This window comes from Apodemus sylvaticus, chromosome 7, assembly GCF_947179515.1.
Source record: "Apodemus sylvaticus chromosome 7, mApoSyl1.1, whole genome shotgun sequence".
NCBI lineage: Eukaryota > Metazoa > Chordata > Mammalia > Rodentia > Muridae > Apodemus > Apodemus sylvaticus.
In genome coordinates, this window is record NC_067478.1 from 14308681 (window position 1) to 14328913 (window position 20233).

Below are 20233 nucleotides of genomic sequence, written 5' to 3' on the forward strand. Positions count from 1 at the left end.
GCACTTAAGGGTCAGGTGTTTCTTGAGCACGCTCAATTGAAAGTCCTCCTCCAGAAGTCATGGACTGCAGACTTGGGTCTGTATTCTTGGGTCAGTTTAAGGAACACAGGCTCAAGGAGCCTAAAGCTAGAGGACAAATACTTGTGCTTGTTTCTAGTTTTATCTGAAGCACAAAAGGACATTTGAAGGCACATGAAGGCACCTGCCTTGCCTTGTTGCTAACAGCGGGGTTACTGGAGGGCAGCCCCCATTGCATGACTGACAAGCCCAGAATCTTACTTCACTTTCAGTGTCTACCTGGAGGTTTTCTTTGTTTGTTTGGTTTGAGGATGGGATGGCTTGTTAGGATTGTTCATTTAAGACAGAGCTCACAATGTAGGCCAATAACTTAGTGAGTAGAAGAATTCTACTTCAGCCAATGCTGAGGTTGTAGCCATGAGCCACGGTGACCAGCTTGTATTTCATTAAACAACAACAACAACAAAATCTTTAAAAATAATTTAGTTATATGTATATGGAGGGGTGGTATATGCTGGAGCACAGCAGATATTGGGGATGGCATATCCTGGGGTAGCAGATGTTGGGGATGGCAGATGTTGGGGATCGCAGATGTTAGGGATCACAGATGTTGGGGGTGGCATATCCTGGGGTAGCAGATGGGGATTCAGATGTTGGTGTGGCATATGCTGGGGGGTGCCATATTCAGGGGTATGGCATATGCATGTGACTATAGGTGTCCTGGAGCCCAGAGGCGGGTATCTATCACACACAGATCCCCATGGAGCTATGGTTACAGGTGGTTGTAAGCTTCATAGGCAAAGGAACTCACACCTTCTAGACAATAGTGTGTGCACTTAATCCATCACTCTTCTCCCCAATCCCATTAACAAATCATTTTAAATTAATTTTTGCCATGGCACACCTGTGGAAGCCAGAGGATAGCTTTGCAGTGCTGGTTTCTTTCCTCTACCAAGTGGGTCCTGGGGACAGAACTCGAGTCCTGAGGGTCAGTTGCAAGTGCCTTTACCCTCTGACAGATGACATGTCATCTCCTCCACCTTAGTGATGACAAAGTCTGCAGTGATACTTCATTTAAATTTCCTGATGTGAATGGTGGTGCCTTTAACCCCAGCTGTCAGGAAGCAGAGACAGTTGAATCTCTGTGAGTTCGAGGCCAGGGTCTACACAACAAGTTCCAGGACAGCCAGGACTACACAGAGAAACTCTTTTAATAAAAACAAAACAAAACCAAACAAAACATTTCCTGATTTCTCTGCCTGTTTATTTCCTGTGTATTTGGACATAATGAACACTTTGACCAGAAATGCAGAGGCAGCTTGTAATTTTTTTCTTTTCTTTTTTCTTTTCTATATTCTTTGTTTGCATTCCAAATGATTTCCCCTTTCCTGGTTCCTCCCTCCCCATAAGTCCCATAAGCCCTCTTCCCTCCACCCATTCCCCAATCAACCCCCTCCCACTTCTCTGCCCTGGTAATCTCGTATATGGCTGCATCAAGCCTTTCCAGGACCAGGGCCCTCTCCTTCCTTCTTCTTGGGAATCATTTGATATGTGAATTGTGTCTTGGGTATTCAGAGCTTCTTGGCTAATATCCACTTATCAGCGACTGAATCCCATGTGTGTTCTTTTGTGATTGGGTTTCCTTACTTGGGATGATATTTTCCAGTTCCAACCATTTGTCTAAAAATTCCATGAATTCATTGCTTTTAATTGCTGAGTAGTATTCCATTACGTAAATATACCACATTTTCTGTATCCATTTCTCCATTGAGAGGCATCTGGTTTTTTTTCCAGATTCTGGCTATTATAAATAAGGCTGCTATGAACATAGTGGAACATGTGTCCTTAATGCATGCTGGGGAATCCTCTGGGTATATGCCAAGGGGTGGTATAGCAGGGTCCTCCGGAAGTATAGTGCCCAGTTTTCTGAGGAACCGCCAGACTGATTTCCAGAGTGGTTATACAAGCTTGCAATCCCACCAGCAGTGGAGGAGTGTTCCTCTTCTGAGGGAATCAGTATCCCGGACCTCAAGCAGTACTACAGAGCAATAGTGTTAAAAACTGCATGGTATTGGTACAGCGACAGGCAAATAGATCAATGGAATAGAATTGAAGACCCAGAAATGAAACCACATACCTATATGGTCACTTGATCTTCACAAAGGAGCTAAAACCACCCAGTGGAATAAAGATAATCTTTTCAACACATGGTGCTGGTTCAACTGGAGGTCAACATGCAGAGGAATGCAAATTGATCCATCCTTATCTCCTTGTACTAAGCTCAACTCCAAATGGATCAAGGACCTCCACATAAAGCCAAACACTCTGAAGCTAATAGAAAAGAAACTGGGAAAGACCCTTGAGGACATCGGTACAGGGGGAAAGTTCCTGAACAGAACACCAATAGCGTATGCTCTAAGATCAAGAATAGACAAATGGGACCTCATAAAATTACAAGGTTTCTGTAAGGCAAAGGACACTGTCAAAAGGACAAAACAGCAACCAACAAATTGAAAAAAGGTCTTCACCAACCCTACATCGGACAGAGGGCTAATATCCAATATATACAACGAACTCAAGAAGTTAGACTCCAGAGAGCCAAATAACCCTATTAAAAATGGGGTACAGAGCTAGGCAAAGAATTTTCACCTGAAGAATTTTGAAAGGCTGAGAAGCACCTTAAGAAATGTTCAACATCATTAGTCATTAGGGAAATGCAAATCAAAACAACCCTGAGATTTCACCTCACACCAGTCAGAATGGCTAAGATTAAAAACTCAGGAGGTTGTGTTCTTTCAAACATACTGTAGGGGGCAAGCATGGCTGGCCATGAGCTGAGCTCAGGAGCTGAGCAGCCTGGCAACAGGGGTGGCTCCCTGAGCCTGAGGTTCCAGGATGGCTTCTGCATCAGCGTCTAAGTATAATTCACACTCCTTGCTGAATGCATCCATGAAGAAGGTATCTCAAGATGAAGTCAATCAAGATGTGAGACTGTGCCTGGACTCCCAGGGAATTACCAATCACTGATAAAGAAGTTATTTACATATGTCCTATCAATGGCCCCATAAAGAGAAGAGTTTACATTGCAAATTATTGTCTTTATTTAAGAAGTTTGGATACAGATTTGAGAAACCTGAGGTTTGCATTGAGGCAGGAAGGCCAGAGGAGAAGATGTTTGAGATCCTCATAAAACATGCCTTTCTGTGCTGGAGAGATGGCTCAGCAGTTAAAAGTACTGAACAATCTTCCAGAGGTCCTGAGTTCAATTCCCAGCAACCACCTGGTGGCTCAAACCATCATAATGAAATTCTATGATAATCATAGGATTTCATCCTGTGTTCATCATAATGAACACCTCTTCTGGTGTGTCTGAAGACAGATACAGTGTACTTATGTAAATAAAATAAATCCAAAAAATTTTTTAAAAAAATACCTGCCTTTCCACTGGCACACATTGTGCCATTATTTGCATTTGTAAATGAAGAGAAATTTAATGTGGGAGGGTGGACTGTTTACACTCTAGTTGAAGAATACAGAAGGCAGGGCCTTCCCAATCACCATTGGAGGATAACTTTTATTAATAAGTGCTATGAAGTCTGTGATACATACCCTGCACTTTTGGTGGTTTCCTATGGAACCTCAGATGACAACCTTAGGAGAACTGCAACTTTTAGATCCCCAAATCAGATTCCTTGATTGTCATGGATTCACACAAGAAAACAAGCTGGTCATTATGGGTGGAGCTCACTCTCTTGTTGGTAGGAGTGATAAAAGAAACAAATGTGACGAGAAATAACCTGGATGCAATCAGAGAAACTAACAAACGTCTAAGTTCACAGTTTATGATGCACAGCCCCATGTAAATGCATGTGCACAAAGTAGATTTAAAGTATCTGCCTCCAGATCAAGGGGTTTACATCCCCATGGGAAGAACAACGATGTCAGCCACCCAGACACCCCAGGACTCCCAGGGACTAAACCATCAACCAAGGGGTACACATGCTTCCAGCCAAAAATGTGGCAGAGGGAATACCTTGCTGGGCATCAGTGGGAGGAGAGGTCCTTGGTCAGGTGAAGGCTCAATAGATGCCCCAGGAAAGGGAAATCAGGGGGCAAGGTGGGAGTGGCTTGGGGGAGGGACATATACTTGGAGGCAGGGGATGGGAGGAGGGGTTGGGGGTTTTTGGGGAGGGGGGAAACCTGGAAAGGTTTTACCATTTGAAATGTAAATGAAGATTATATTCAATAAAAAAGTATCTCCCTCCATGTAGAGGTTGAGCTAACATCTTAGACTTTTGAGTATGTGCCTCCTGTAATACATATGACAAAAATCGACAAGAAATCTGTCTGTGTGGCAGTCATAAGGAAGGAGTCAAGAGAGGGTTCTGCAAAATCCTCACACTTTTTTACAAAGCACTTTTGCAAAGATAAAGTTTAAATTTAATTTACCTCTACATAATTTCTACATATACAGTATATATTGTGGGCTTAATTGAAATGTTATTTTAAATTTAGGGGGGAGATTTGTTTTAAAATGGATTTTCCTCCAGCTGCTTACAACAGTTGCTTTGGATTATGTAAAATTAATCCAAATGCGAAAGGTGGGAATTACTGCCAAAGCCAAACTGCACCCTTTTTAACGACATTGTGTGGTGTGATTTTTGCACATGAAGCCTGTGCAGCAGTCATTCAGAATGGATGGCAACAGCAGAGGCAGCAGAAATTAGACCTATCTAAGGCTGTTAGCCTTGGGACAGAGCAGTGGATCAAAGAACTGAAGATACTGGAAATGACATCAATAGTCCATTTTTTAAAACAAGGCAAAGCAAGGTGGTCATGATGGTGCACACCTTTAATTCCAGCACTCATGTCTCAGGGGCAGGCATGTCTCAGAGTTCGAGGCCAGCCTGATCTACAAAGGGAGTAGCCAGGGCTACACAGAGAAACCCTGTCTTGAAACAAACATGCAACCAAAACAAGGCAAAATGGGTGATGTGAACTGCCCTTCTGGATTTGCAGGACCCTGAACTGGTAGTTACAAACAGTTACTGTCTTGGTTAGATTTTGGAAAACTTGATGAAGCTGGAGTCAGTTGAGAAAAGAGAGCCTCCATTTAAAGGAATGCCTCCCTCAGGCTGGCCTGCAGGCAGGACTGTAAGGCATTTTCTTCATTAATGATTGATGTGTGGGGGCCCAGCCCACTGTGGGTGGTGCTACCCCCACTCCATTCCCTTTGCCTAAGGAAGGATTCCTGGGTGGTTAAGAAAGCAGGCTGGGTAACCCCATGCTGCTGTTCCTCCATGACCTCAGCTTCAGTTCCTGTTGTGGCTTCCCTGGTGATGGGTTGTAACCTGTAAGCAAATGATTTCTTCCCCAAGGTGCTTTTGGTAATAGAGTTCATCTGAGCCTGAGTAATCCAACTACAACAGCATAGCAACTATCTCACCTGGACTTGCCTTTGGCCATTTGGAGTCTGAGAAGGACATAACAAGGACAGGGGGTCTCTGGGTGGCTGGCACTCAGCAAATGCTTCTCCCCACAGCAAATGATATGACCTGGAGACCTGTGCTGGCCTTGGGCTACCCCAAGATAATGGACTTTTTTGTCTCCACAGTGTCAGGGTAGGGATGTTGAGCTCATCTATGCAATGAAAGACACTGTGGAGTAGTTTAGGTGTGAGCGCTCTCAGCTGAGTGTTTCTGTCTCCAGTGAGTGGGGGCAGGCTGAGAGCCTACACACCTGCAGCTTGCTCCAATCAAAGCCTGATGAGCTGTGGGTGGCCATCCTGCTGACCCTTTGGCCAAGCCTTTAAAATGTGAGCAAGCTGGGGAGGAGAGAGAAGGGTCAGGGTGGACGTAGGCCACAGAAGATGGAGATCCATTTGCCCAGTGTGCCGATGATGAAAATCCTCTCCTATCTGGATGCCTTCAGTTTGCTACAGGTTGCCCAAGTGAACAAGGTAAAAGCTCCTGGGCTGAGTCCTCCATGGGGTGCATCCTACATAAGGCCGCTTTGACCTTTCCTGCTCAACATGGAGTCTCAGCTACCCCAGCATAACACTGACACAGCCTTCCTTCCTTCCTTCCTTTCTTCCTTCCTTCCTTCCTTCCTTCCTTCCTTCCTTCCTTCCTTCCTTCCTTCCTTCCTTCCTTCCTTCCTTCCTTCCTTCCTTCCTTCCTTCCTTCCTCCCTCCCTCCCTCCCTCCCTCCCTCCCTCCCTCCTTCCCTCCCTCCCTAAAACTTAACTCATTCACAACTGTCTACTGAGCTCTCACACATATCTGTGTCTTGGGGGCTCAGTTGCTTCTCTGAACCAACAGGAGCACCAGCCTACAGAATAGCAAACAGATATATCTAAAGCTCACGGGTTAGTATTATCCACTCTGAAGACCTCAAATCTGGTTCAATGAGGCAGGAGCGGTGACTCACACCTGCAATTGAAGCACTTGGGAGGTGGAAGCAAGTTGATCGGGAGTGTGGGTCAGACTCAATCACATGAACTTAAACCCAGCCCAGGCTACTAGACACCCAATCTCAGAACAGTAACAGAGATAACAAAATTCTGCTAAAGGAAAAGAACCAGCTGCCCTGTGGAGATGCGCTGCTGACGCTTGACATCCTTGAGACTCCATGTCAGACCTTCAGAAGCTGGCCCTCCTTCCTCTGAGCCCTCACAAGGTGACTTGTGTTTGCTGGGGTAGGTCTCTCCAGGCTGACTGGGCCTGGAGAGCTAGGACTGTGTTTGATTAACCTGTGTAGGCCCAGCACAGAACAAATTGAGAGCAGGAGAGGGAGGCGGTTGTTGGTTTAAGGATTCTTTTCTGTCCCATAGAGCTGGAATGCAGTTGCAAGCAGTGATGTCCTGTGGAGGTAAGGAGAGGGGCAGGGTGTGGTGGGAAGAGGGGGCAAGATGGGGCAGGAAGGGAAGAAGAGGCCTTCTGATTCTGGACCTGGACCTTTGTTGAAGGAGGGTGGTTAGTGAATAAATAAAGCACTGTAACCATGGCTCTAAGGTGAGGGGACTGCGTTCAGCCTGATGGGATTGCAACTGTGAATTGCAGGAAGTTCTGTAAGAAGAGATGGCTCTTCTGTGACATGGCCAACCCACACCTCCTAGGCACAGAGACATGGAAGCAGTTCTATGTTTTCCGAACATGGCAAGAACATGCCAAGTCCCGGGCAAAGCCAGAAGATTTCACTTACAAGGAAATTCCTGCAGAGTATGGTATGGGCTGGGGTACCCTAGTAGTGATGCCCACATTGTTTTTCCCATTCTGTGCTGTCCTACATTCTCATTTAATAACAGGCAGGGAATTGTAGTTTAACAGGATGGGGCTGCTGTGCTAGCCTAGCCATGGAACCAATCTGTGATCTGCTGAGTGGTTGCTCCACATTGTAAAACCTCCCCTATCCCTCCCTTTCCCTGAAGGTTCGAACCCTTCCCAGTGTGCAGAGAGAATTTAATTGGGAAATTACTAAATTGGCTTTAGTATTTATCTTTTTCAAAAAACTTTCTCGGAACACTTAAATTATTGAGAAATACTTTTTAAGTTTTTACATTTATTGCTTATAGTGTGTGTGTGTGTGTGTGTGTGTGTGATGTGTGTACATGGCACAGTGTGTTTGTCAGAAGACAACTTGTGGAAACTGTTATCTTTTCTGTTAATTTTGAGATAAGGCCTCACTTCATAGCCATGGCTAACCTGGAACTTGATCTGTAGACTAGGCTGGCCTCAAACTCATGATCTGTTGTTTTTCTTCTCTGGGACTGATACATCTTTACAGTGGCTTTTTTCTTTTGTTTCTTTTTCCTTCCTTCCTTCCTCCTTCCCTCCCTCCCCCCCCTCTCTCAACAGGATTTCATGTACCACAGGCTGACCTCAAACCCTTCATGTAGCAAACTCAATGACCTGAACATTGGCTCCTTCTGCCTCCACATGAGTACTGAGTCACAGTCCATAGGCCTCTAGGAACAGAACCAAGCACCCTGCCCACTGAGTTACAGCTCCAGCCCCCAGCCCTCATTTTGAATCTATAAACAGATTAAAGAGGAAATGTCTCTGAACAAATGAGCAGCCTGCAGCTTGCTTGGCTGCCTCTCACATCTTCCATTCCACAGCTTTTATACAAGCCTTCAACATGGCAGAGGGAAAGGAAGCATAGCTCCTTCAGTTTGTGTGATGCATCGACTGTCTTGTGTCCACATATTGGTGTTTTGTTTGTTTGTTTGTTTGTTTGTTTGTTTTTTGTTTTTTTTTTGCAGGGGTCCGGGCATATGCATGTTATCTCTCAGGGTGTGACTTAACAAGAAACGGACAAGCCAAGTCCGTCATCTGTATGGTGACTTCCGTGAACAGGATTTGCACCTGGGATATTCATGAGGTAAGCTGGCTGATGAGTAGGAAAATTACCTGGATATGAATTCTGATTTCATTTTTTGTTGGTGGTGAGGATGAGACAGGATCCCCATGAACAGACCTGGCTATCTGGAAGTCCATATATTGATCCACCTGTCTTGATTTCCCATAGGCTCGGATCAAAGGTCTGAACAACCACACCTGATTTTTTCCTCTTGTTAGGTTTTTCCACAGATTTAATTATTTTATATGTATGAGCGTTTTCCGTGCATATATGTGTATGTAATACATGTGTGTCTGCTGTCTCTGGCAGTCACAAGAGGGTGTCAGGTCCCTTAAAAACTAGAGTTGCATATGATTGTAAGGTGTGGGCTCTGCGGCTGTGGGCCCTGACCTCAGGTCCTCTGCTATGCCATCTCTCCAGGCCTGTCAATGTTTCAAAGTTTCCATCATAGAGATTGTTCACATATAAAGTTGGGTTTACTCTTAGGTATTTTTTTTAAGATATATTTTTTATTTTATATGTGTGTGTGCCTGTGGTAATGCTGGCTGGCATAGGCCAGAGGCTGTTAGGTGTTGTGTAGGCTTTAAGAACCCAACTAGGGTCCTCTGCAAGAGGATTGATTGCTCTGAACTGATGAACCATCAGTCTGGCCCTTTACTCTAGGATTTGTTTGTTTTTGGTTTGAAAGTGGGTTTCATTGTGTAAAAGCATTGGAGCAAACTTGCTCTGTAGACCAGGCTGGTCTTGAAGTCTGAGATCTGCCAACCTCTGCCTGCTGGAATCATGAGCCTGTACCATGTCCACCAGGCCCCTTCAGGGTGGTGTTCCAGGGTACTATGAATGAGACAGCTCCCTGATCCTTCTACACTTTGTTTATTGCCATATAGGTAGAGCACTCTTTTCTTTTTCATGTCAACTATAGATAAGCATGATAGACAAAAGATATGGCATCTTGGCAGCACCAGAGTCAGGGCAGCTGGTGAAAGGTGATTAAGGTTTCTTGACAGAGCCATTGGAGAAGCTGTAAGTGGCAGTTGTGAGTTAGTTCCTGGGGGTACACATAGCCAGCGATCTTTAATGTGTCCAGGTTGTGTGACACTAAGGAGTTAGGACAAGGTCAGGGTCTGAAGCAGAAGACAAAAGAAATGACAGGTTAGTGTCATTTATGAGAAGGATTTCAAAGAAGTAATGACCTTGGGGGAGTGTAAGAATGTTTTGTGGTGGGTGGGATGGGTCTAGACCCCTAAGGGCCACAGCTCCAGCTACCTTGTCATCTCCATTGTTTCCCTTGGAGACAATAGTGTCATCCATCTGGTGGGACCTCAGTGGACAATGCCATCTCCACTCAGGTAGAGGATGTCTGGTCATCGGACCCAGAAGATGAGAAGCTTTTTCCTGTGTAGGAGGAAGATGGGAGAAATGACTCACTTGTCTTAGGCAATATGAGACATTTAACTCCTGGTACCCTCCCTTTGTCCATAGTTTGTCCAAGCCTTGGCAGCAGACAAGGCAACGGAGCAGTGATTCTCAGTGGTTATCACACCACAGTCTAGGCAGTCGTGTCACTGTGCCCATATCACTCAGAGATCTAGGGGGTAGGGGGCTCACTGTGAGGATTCGGGAGTCTCTGTCTATTATAGTAAGCTAAAACACTTAACATTACATTTAGCAGATTTCTGACAAAATTGAAAGCCAATATCTATTAAGTATATCTGAGTTAGACAATCTATGTTAGTTTGTTTTAGAATGTATCTAGTAAATAAAGAGTACGGTGTAACATTATGACAATAGCAAAAACAAGGCTAAAAATACCTTTTGGCAGATGGGACCTGCTTTCAGAATTTCCTGAGGAATAATGACTTTTATTTATCTGTCAGAAATCCCATCATCCAGCTTGATCTCATTTCTGGATATTTGGAGAGTCTTGAGAGCTGACATTTACCACATAATATAGGTTGGCTACAAGTTTGTGTGTGTGTGCTTCCTTTGCAGTGTTAAAAGGCTGTGCCCAAAAAAGTAATGTGGAGGAAAGGACTCACAGGTTACAGTCACCAGAGGAGGCTGAGGCGGAAACTGTATTAGGGGCCATGGAGGGTTGGTCACTCTCTCTGGCTCGCTCTCCGTGGCTTGCTCAGTTAGCTTCCTCATAGCACCCAGGACCCCAGCCTGGCAGTAGCACCTCCTATAGTGGGCTGAGTCCTCCCACACTGATGATGAATTAGGGAAATACTCTGCAGATGTGCTTAGAGGCCATCAGCTGTCATGGATGGGGGGGTGATGCCCTCCCTCAATTCATCACCTGCCCTCTCATTGTCTGTGGTACTAGGAGAATGGACACTCACTCTATTCTGTGGACAGGGCTGCACAGTGGAGCTGTGCTCTCTTGGGCAGCGCTTTGAGCAATGGACACAGCTGTTCTCCATGTGACTCCTTCTCTGATAATGTCTACCCAGATTTGGGGTACCTCACCCCAGGTGCTAAACAGAACAGTGTGTGACTTGCATGAGCACAGTTCTCCTGGGACCTTCCTGGGCTGTGTGTCTTAGGGGAGGAAACAGGGTAAGGCTGTGGCAGCATTGCATGTCCTGGCAGCAGCACACCTGTGTGGTAGAGTCTCTATTCTTGATGGGTTTGTGAGTGCTAGGGGCCCATGTGATGCCCTGGGAGAGGGATGGTGGAGACCCTATTACTCACAGGAGAAAGCACAGTGCTATCCTTGCCTGTGACTTTTCAGATAATTTCTCATGGTTTGTCTCAGTGTAATGACATCAGATTCCCACTGTGAAGTCCCTGCCAGTTTATGCAAGAGGTTTTTCTCTTGTGTATCCTGACTTGTGAGATAGCTACATGCTATACCACAATAAGAAAGAATTGGGGGAATGCTGGATACCTCAATGTGTGTTTGTTGATTAACCTCTGTTCTCTCAACTATTTATTATTTTAAAAGGTAAAAGAACTTAATTGAGTGGACATTAATCCATGCTTGAGTTTGGGTGGTTTTGTTTGTCTGTAAGAAGGTCTTCCCCTGTAGTCCTAGCTGACCTTGACCTATGTAGACCTCCCTGCTTGCACTGTCAGTAAACAGTGAACTCGGTCTGAGCACAGGGCTGATGATTGTTCTTCATCCATGTTTGTGGGAGGTGGTTCTTCCCTTCCATGTGGTCCCTGGGGATTGACCTCCTGTCATGAGGTTCTGTGGCGGGTGCCCTTCCCTGCTGACCCATCTTTGCAGCCATGTTCTTCTTTCTGGTCTGTACAGTGAGTGTGTGCTCGCCTCTGAGCATAATGCATGTGTCCTGTTTTCCTGCCCACTCCTGTCCCAAATAATCTAGATATTTGTTGCTCTTTTTGTGTTTCTTTTTATTTTTATGTACAAAGGTCCTCTGGCTGCATGTATGTCCATGAGAGGGTGTCAGATCCTCTGGAACTGCAATTACAAACAGTTGTGAGCTGCCATGTTTGTGCTGGGAATAGAACCCATGCTCTTAGGTTAAGGACAGCTGGTGGTCTTAATTGATGAGCCGTCTCTCTAGCCCTGTGTTTCTTTTTCTCTTTTCAGATACTCTTGTAGTCCCAGCTGTCCTGAAACTTGGCATTGTAGACCAGACTGGCCTGAAGCTGCTAGTGACCTTCCTGCTTCTGCCTCCCTGGGCTGGTATTCTATGTGTGTGCATGTACAATGAGGGATGCTTAGAGCTTTCATAATCTTTTCTTGTAAGGAAGAAGTCAGGTTTCCAGTCTGGATGAGAAAATATAGATGGTGGGTGAAACCAGTTGCACTAGAGGTGCTCAGACATGATGATGCTCTTGTTCCCCAGGGCGTTATGACTTGGGAAAGTCCAGGAAATCCCGTTGTTATCAAGTGGTTGACCACCCTCCCTGAGATGCACATGGCTGTCACTGTAGATGTAGAATCAACTATCAAACTGTGGGACTGTAAGAGTAGGGAAGCTCTGGCAACGAACAACCTGTTCTCTCACTGTCAATCACTGAAAGCTGCCAATACCAACGATGGCCCAATTGTCTTGGTAAGTGACCCCCAAATTGGAGTATTCACACAGACCAAACCCTTGGCAATTTGAGGTCTTATTAACTTCACATCTCAACTTGCCTTCTTGGAGTCTCTGCAAACCCTGAGAGTCAATCACACCATAAACATGGCCTTTGACCTATTCCATGTATATTTCCTTAAGACATTCTTTTTAAAATATCATTTTAAAATTCTTTTCTGGATCTGGGGAGAGATGGCTCAGTGAGCAGCAGTCTTTGCTGTGCATGAATGAATGCTCAAGTTCAAATCCCTGACACTCACATAAAAAGTAGGATGTGGCTAAATGTGCCTGTAACTCCAGTGCTGTTGGGGATGGAAACACAAGGGTCACTGGGACTAGATGGCTGCTGGCCAAGCCAGCCTAGCTCCAGGTTTGATAAGAGACTCTCTCAGGAAATCAGGAGAAGAGTGATCTAACAGGATACCTAGCATCCTTCCCTGGTTTCTATGTATGCCCAGGTATGTAATCTACATACACAAATATAAAAATACATATAACACATACACGCAGACACACACACAATTTTTCTAAGTGATTTTATATCTTCTTGACCAAAAGCTTCGAGTACCCAAGATACAATTCCCAGACCACATGAAGCTCATGAAGAAGGAACATCATATTGTGGATACTTTGGTCCTTCTTAGAAAGGGGATCAAAATACCCATGGCTCACAGCCAACCAATGGACTGAGCATAAAGTCCCCAATGGAAGAGCCAGAGAAATGACCAAGGAGCTGAAGAGGTTTGCAGCCCCATAGGAGGAATAATAGTATATACCAAACAGTATCCCCAGAGCTCCCAGGGACTAAACCACTAACCAAAGAGTACACATGGAGGGACCCAGGGCTCCAACTACATATATAGCAGAGGATGGCTTTTTCAGACTTTAATGAGAGTAGAGGCCATTGGTCCATGAAGGATTGATGCCACAGAATAGGTGAATGCTAGTTCAGGAAATTGGTGCGATTGGGTTGGTGTACAGGGGTAGGGGGATGGGATATGGGGTTTCGGAGGGGAAATGGGGAAAAGGGATAACATCTAAAATGTAAATAAAGCAAATATCTTAATAAAAAAGAACAAAAGGGGACAAAAATGCCCATATATTAGAAATGTCAAAAAATAAAACAAGACAAGACAAAACAAAACAAAACTGAAGCATGACATTTTAGTTTAGATTCAATTGTGAGGCTTCCTGCCAGGAGAGTGGAAAGAGAGTCCAGCTCACCTGCAAAGGTGCGCCTCAAACCATGGCTTCTTTCTTTAATCTTAAAAGCATAGAAAAGTCGGGGAGTGGTGGTGCATGCCTGTAATCCCAGCACTCTGGGAGGCAGAGGCAGGCGATTTATCTGAGTTCAAGGAGGCCATCCTGGTCTACAAAGTGAGTTCCAGGACAGCCAGGGCTATACAGAGAAACTCTGTCTCAAAAAAAAAAAAATCCAGCAAAACAAAAACAACAACAAAAAAAAGCTCAGAAAGATGTAGGAAACAGGGAGGTAAGCTGAGATGTTATGGGGAAGGGCAAAATTATAACTTATGGTATGTACTTCTTAAAATAATAAATGTAAACAAATCAAATCAATTAAAAATACAGATGATCAAAGCATGATGGAGTATTTGGGGAAAAAAAGATATATGCTACCATGTCTTACAAATGTCTCTTTTATTTTCTTTTTTCTTTTTGTGTGTGTGGTTTTTTGGTATTTTTCGAGACAGGGTTTCTCTGTGTAGCCCTGGCTGTCCTGGAACTCACTCTGGAGACCAGGCTGGCCTCAAACTCAGAAATCTGCCTGCCTCTGCCTCCCAGAGTGCTGGGATTACAGGCGTGTGCCACCACCGCCTGGCTCAAATATTTCTTTTAAAAAAATTCTGCAGAGTGTTGTGGGGCATCACACAGAGGCAGGTATTTGAGGCCAGAATGAGTTCCAGGACAGCCATGGATACACAGAAAAACCCATCTGAAAAAACCCAAAAGGAAAAAAATTATTAAATGTGTAAATGTTTTGCCTGCATGTGTATGATGTATCAGCTCTGCCTGTGTCTCTGTCTCTCTGTCTCTGTGTCTGTCTCTGTCTCTCTCTCTCTCTCTATGCATAGTTTCCCACGGAGTTATCCCCTCCCACACCTAGAGAGTCTTATTCCATAGTATCAGCCCAGACACTCTGTGAGGCAGGCTGGTCAGAGCTTTGGATCTCATCACTGGACTTGAAGACACAGTGGTGTATCTCAGAGCAGGTAACACTGCTTCCTCCATGCTTAACCTTTTCCCACTGACCAGGTGCTGGTGCTCTGATTTCAGGTAGGAGATACCTCGGGTAACCTCTATGTCTTTAGGATCCCTGACTTACACCTCATTTCCAGAGTCAATGTATTCCCATACAGTATTGATGAAATCTACTGCTCTCCTCAGAAGAAATGGGTCTTTCTGATTAGGAAACACCCACAAATCTTGCCAAAGGTAGGTCTGTTCTAGAAACTCCAGGGTGAAGGTGGGAGACAGTGGGAAGGTCCAGCTCTCAGGGAGGCCCAGGCAGACCCCTCCCCCTCTCCTAAGCCCTACCATAAGGAAAGTCATCCTACAGACGTCAGGGAAGAATAAAGTGCTTGGAAGGAGTCACGTGACCAGTTACAATGGCAAAAGTCTATCAGTGAAGTGTCCTTGACATGTGGCTCAGCCAATGGCCAAAAGTAGATGAAATAACAGTCCCCAGAAACTGAACTAAAAGCATTTTTCTATCACTGGCTCACACACTGATCTGTAGCTTTTGCATTTCACATAAATGCTACCATACCCAGTGCTTTCTATACTGCCTTCTCTCTTAGCTGCCACCTCTCAGGTGCATGGTTCTTAGGTACTGTGAGAGAGATGGTCCACTCAGAGGCCAAGTACTCCTCAGGACCCAAGCATATTTATTTGATTCTATACATTGATATACCTTCAAAACAGCCTGGGTTACAGTGTGACAGTCTCAATAACTCATTTAAAAAATAAGTATAGAACAGCCCAGGAGTAGTCCTCTGCACAGGGAAAATGTACTTAACCAAGCTCTGCCTGATGTGTCCATTGCAGTAGGATGACAAGGTGCTCTGACCTGGGTCAGGGACTCCATTCTGTCTCTGAATATGATGGGAGGGGTGGGAAGACTGTGAGTTATTCTGACCCTGAGTGGGAGCGGATGGCTGCTCTGCCCTGTCCTGGGTGAGGAACAGATGTGGCAACTCCAGGATTTCTTTTGAAGTCCCTTGACTGTAGGGCACATGTGCCAGGCTAAAGAGGTGTTACTCTTCATTGATTCCACTGGGCAATCCTCTCTGCAGGTGTTCTACATGAACAGCTTACTGAGGACATCAGAATTCTCTGCTCCTGTGTCTACCAGTCTTGAATTTTTATTTTGCAAAAGAGCCTTCTGGACCCCAAGAAGAGAAGACAGGATAACCCTGATGTCCATGAGTGTCCCCCCAATAAACACAAAATTTGTCACATTTGATATGAAGCTGGAACAGATAGGGATGGAAACAATTGTTAAAGGTAAACCCTAGAAAATTCTCAAGCCAGATACAATGGCACATGCACAAAATCAGGGGACTGAGTCAGGAGAGCTTTGTAAAAGTTACTGTCTCACAAACAAAAAGGAAATCCTGATTCCTCCAGTGTCTCCCATAAGTGCTCATAGTAAGCTATAAATGCTTGTCATTGTTTTGTATTTCCAGGCTTGAAGACAGGGTTTCTCTGTGTAGCCATGGCTAACCTGGAACTTGCTCTGTAGACCAGGTTGGCCTCGACCTTGGAGATCCCTGGTCTGTGCAGGGATTGTGGATCTCCACAGGATGCTGCTGCACATGATGTTTCTGTAAAGGGAGCAGGAGGCTCCTTGGCTAGATGTGAACTTGGGCCTGTTTGATGGTCACTGCACTAGCGAGCTACAGTTCTTTCGGGCAGACATGTTTCCATTTCTGTCTTGTACTAGGGACTTGGTTCTACTACCCTTTCCCAGTACAGCTGTCTTTCCAATGTTTGAGCTTTTGACTGTCCACACTGTCCCTGTGTCACAGCCTGCCTCCCCGTGGCCAAGGACCTGGACTTGTCAGACCAGTGGACTGTGTTCATTGTCTCTGAGACTAGCATGCTATGGAAGTAGGGATTTACTTGGAACTAAGCATTAAGGATTTTGCTCTTGCTTAAATGATTGAAAAAACTGCCTCTGTATTTTGTGTGTGTTTGGAACAGGACATTTGATTGCAAGATTCTCATTGTCAGACTATCAGGAGAGCCCAAAATGGATGGGAGTCAGTGATAAGGACGTGATTGTTTGTTCAACTCTGTCGTCTCTCCTGCTCTTCAACATGAATGGTCTCCGTCTGCAGACATTTCTATACAGCCAAGAAGCGATCTTGATGCTAAGGGTGGTATGTTTGGAATGTTTCCCTTCCAATGGTGTTTTTTAAAAAATAGATTTACATATTTTTAAAATTCATACAGTTGTCGTGCACATATGTGTACTTGTACTTGGGAGAGCACTTGCAGAGGCCAGAGGCCGACTTCCTGGCATTAGTCTCTCTCTTTCCACCTTCACATGGGCTCAGAGCACCAGGCTCGCTCAGCAGGTGCCTCTACCTGATGAGCCATCTCCTAGGTCCTCTCCCTGTCTTTTGATCTGACATTGACTCCAGCCTGCTCACAGTTGGGCGTTCTTTGTAGGACCCCGTTCATGTCATCGTCACCTTTTATGATGGCTCTTTGGAGGTGTATGCATGGGAGGAGAGAACCCCGCGGCTCAGGAGGTGTTACAGGCTGCAGAACAGGAGATGTCTGCCATCACAAAGGTGAGCTCTGCTTCTTGACTTCAACTGCACATTAATTTTCACACATTTCTGTGCTGGAGAGATGGCCCAGAAGTTAGGAGCACTGGCTGCTCTTCCAGAGGACTTGGGTTCAATCCCCAGCATCCACGTGGTGACTCACAACTTTCTGTGATTCCAGTTCCAGGGGATCTGACTGACTCCTTCACATTCATGCATTTAAAGGAAAGGTAAACATATTAAAAAGTTCTAAGTGAAAATGTATTTTTCAAAGAGAAATGAACTTTCTACAAAAAAATCATGTCTAAATTTATGATTTCTAGCATCACACAGAACAGACACTGTGCTGTGTCTGTGTAACATTTAAGAAGTAGTAGCAGGAGGATCCAGAAGTTCAAGGTCACCTTCTGCTATTTAGGAAGGTTGGCAGCCAATTGGGTTCATTGCAAGAGCATCACAAACAAACAAAATAGGAACCAGCCAAGCATAGCACAGGCCTTAATTCCAGTACTCAGGAGGCAGAGTCAGTGTCTATCTTGTCAGTTCTAGGCCAGCCTGGTCTACATAGTGAGTTCTATCACAGCCAGGGCTATAGAGAGATTATGTATTAGGAATGAAGGGGGGGAGGGAGAAGAAAGAATTACCAGTTCTTGGGATCTGAGCACACACAGTCATGTCGACAGTCTCAGGCCCACAGTAGAAGTGGGGGCACTGCATCCTCCTAGCTTGTCTTTAATGGCAGGATGGTTCCCCTGAGTGTGGCCCCCACTTGGTTGCTTCATCAGTGAGCTGTCATTATCTCCATTTGGCTAATTTTCCTTGGAGGTTTACTTGCCTTCATCCAGTTATTTTCAGTGATCATGGTGTGGTGGCACAGGCCCCAAACCCTGCACCCAGGTTGCTGAAGTAAATGTTGATTGACATTTACCAAGACACCATGACCCTGTCTCCAAATGAAAAAGAGAAAGAAAGAAAGAACAAAAGAATGAAAGAAAAGTGAGTCCCCCTCCCTCCTACAGGATATCTCTGTGTAGCCTCAGCAGTCTTAGAATCAGTCTGGCCTTGAACTCTTCCTTGAGATGCACCTGTCTGTGCCTCCAGAGTGTGGGGTTTAAAGGTGTTCACCCAGAGTCCATTTTCAACAAGTGTCAAGAGTACCTGCCTATTTACATGTATGACTTGAAAGATATTTCTTCCTGTGAACATAATGGAACACAGCTATAATTCCAGCATTTAGGAAACTAAGGCTAGTCTATGCTACATTCAAATTCAATGTTAATCTGGGCTATACAATGAGACCTTATTTCAATTTTTTCCCCCACTCTGTCGGGGTTCCCTTTGTTCTCTTGATGTTTTTGTTTGTTGTTTTTGTTGGTCGGCTAGTTTTGGTGTTTTGTTTGTTTGTTCCTCCACTATGCTGTGGAGAGACTTTGCAGTGTGATTCAGTCGCATTTGTTACTTGTTGCTTTGGTTGCTGGTACTTGGGAGTTTCTAGCTAAGAACTCCTGCATAGACCGAAGTCATGGAGCTTTTTCTATAGATTCTTAGTTATTTTTAAAATAAATTTATACATTTACATCTTTGGGTTTTACTGAGACAAGGGCTCACTATCTAGCCTAGACTAACCCCAAAGTGTCACAAACTCAGTCAATTCTCTGGCCTCAGCCTCCTGAGTTGAAGTGATTTATAGGTATGTGGCCTCACACCCGGCTGCTCTCTCTGTTCTTAGGTAATGTACTGACCAACTGAGAATTGAGAAATGTGGCAGAGGTCTACTGCAGAAGGCTGGGATTGGAACTCATGCTATGAATGACAGCCTTCCTTTGCCAATGTGCACAGTTACTAAATATTAACCTGCGATGATTCATTAGTTTAGGCAACTGCCACCAAGTCTGATAATTTCAGTCTCTGGAACCTGCTTGGTGAAAGAGAACTGGTTCCCACAAGGTATTATCTACCCACTCCGTGCATAGGAGCATACGCACTCTTTCGGAGACACACACACACACACACACACAGACATGTACACATAATAACATACCCACTCAAGTATACACAGGCACATACCCACATGCAGTCACATACATGCTTGAGGGCACCCATACATATACACATATACCACAAACTAGTATTTTTTTATTTCTTTATGTATATGAGTACACTGTAGCTGTCTTTAGACACAGCAGAAGAGGGCATCGGGTTGCATTACAGATGGTTATGAGCCAACATGTGGTTTCTGGGAATTGAACTCAGGACCTCTGGGATCAGTCAGTGCTCTAAACCAGTGAGCTGTGTCTCCAGTCCCTGACAAGTAAATATTTAAATGTTTTAAACAGATTCAGGACTGTGTTTAAAAGACAGTCCTTTAATCATCCGTTGATAAAACTCACTCCCATTTGAGTGCTGATATCTTGTTTTTTCCCTTTTGGCAGTGTCCTTTGCAAAACGCTATGTGACGACGTGAGCATCATTCGAGTGATGACAAATAGTCCCGCCCCCTGCTTTCTCATGGCATATACCTTGAAATCTGATCTTGAAAACTGAGTGTGTTGTGTGTCCTCTTCCTCAATGATAATAAAGGTCTATTTGCAAGCCCAGGCTGATGGTTTCAGTGTTGCTAAGAACTGAAGAGACCCATGTGGCAGTGCACACCTTTAATCCTGACACTGGGGAGGCAGAGACAGGGGGAAGATCTGAGTTCTGAGGCAAGCCTGGTCTACAGAGCTACTTCAGGCCAATCAGGGGTACTTCATGAGAACCCATCTTTGAAACAAAGACTATGACTAGATATACAACCAGTTTGGCTGTGACATCTGTCATTTCATTGCTATAGGGTTGAATCACATGTCTAGGCCTTGTAGGCAGCGTATCAGGGGAGAAGACATGTGACAAATTAAAAAAAAAACTTCTTTGAGACTATAATTATCCCTTCCCCCCTCCATTAACCTTTCCCATATACCTCTCCTCAGTGTTCCTTTTTAAATCTTGACATCTTTTTTTTCTCAAA

General features: G+C 44.7%; 1 protein-coding gene across 1 annotated transcript; it reads left to right on the forward strand.

Annotated features, from left to right (window-relative positions):
- The first annotated feature begins 5887 nt into the window (after positions 1 to 5887).
- LOC127688497 (F-box/WD repeat-containing protein 15-like) lies at positions 5888 to 19770 on the forward strand. Its single transcript, XM_052187181.1, has 10 exons — positions 5888 to 5977; positions 6850 to 6887; positions 7079 to 7242; positions 8281 to 8399; positions 12197 to 12406; positions 14726 to 14884; positions 15745 to 15955; positions 16655 to 16833; positions 17126 to 17250; positions 19659 to 19770. The coding sequence occupies exons 1-10, from the start codon at positions 5888 to 5890 to the stop codon at positions 19768 to 19770; spliced, it is 1407 nt and encodes a 468-aa protein (XP_052043141.1).
- The last annotated feature ends 463 nt before the right edge of the window (positions 19771 to 20233 follow it).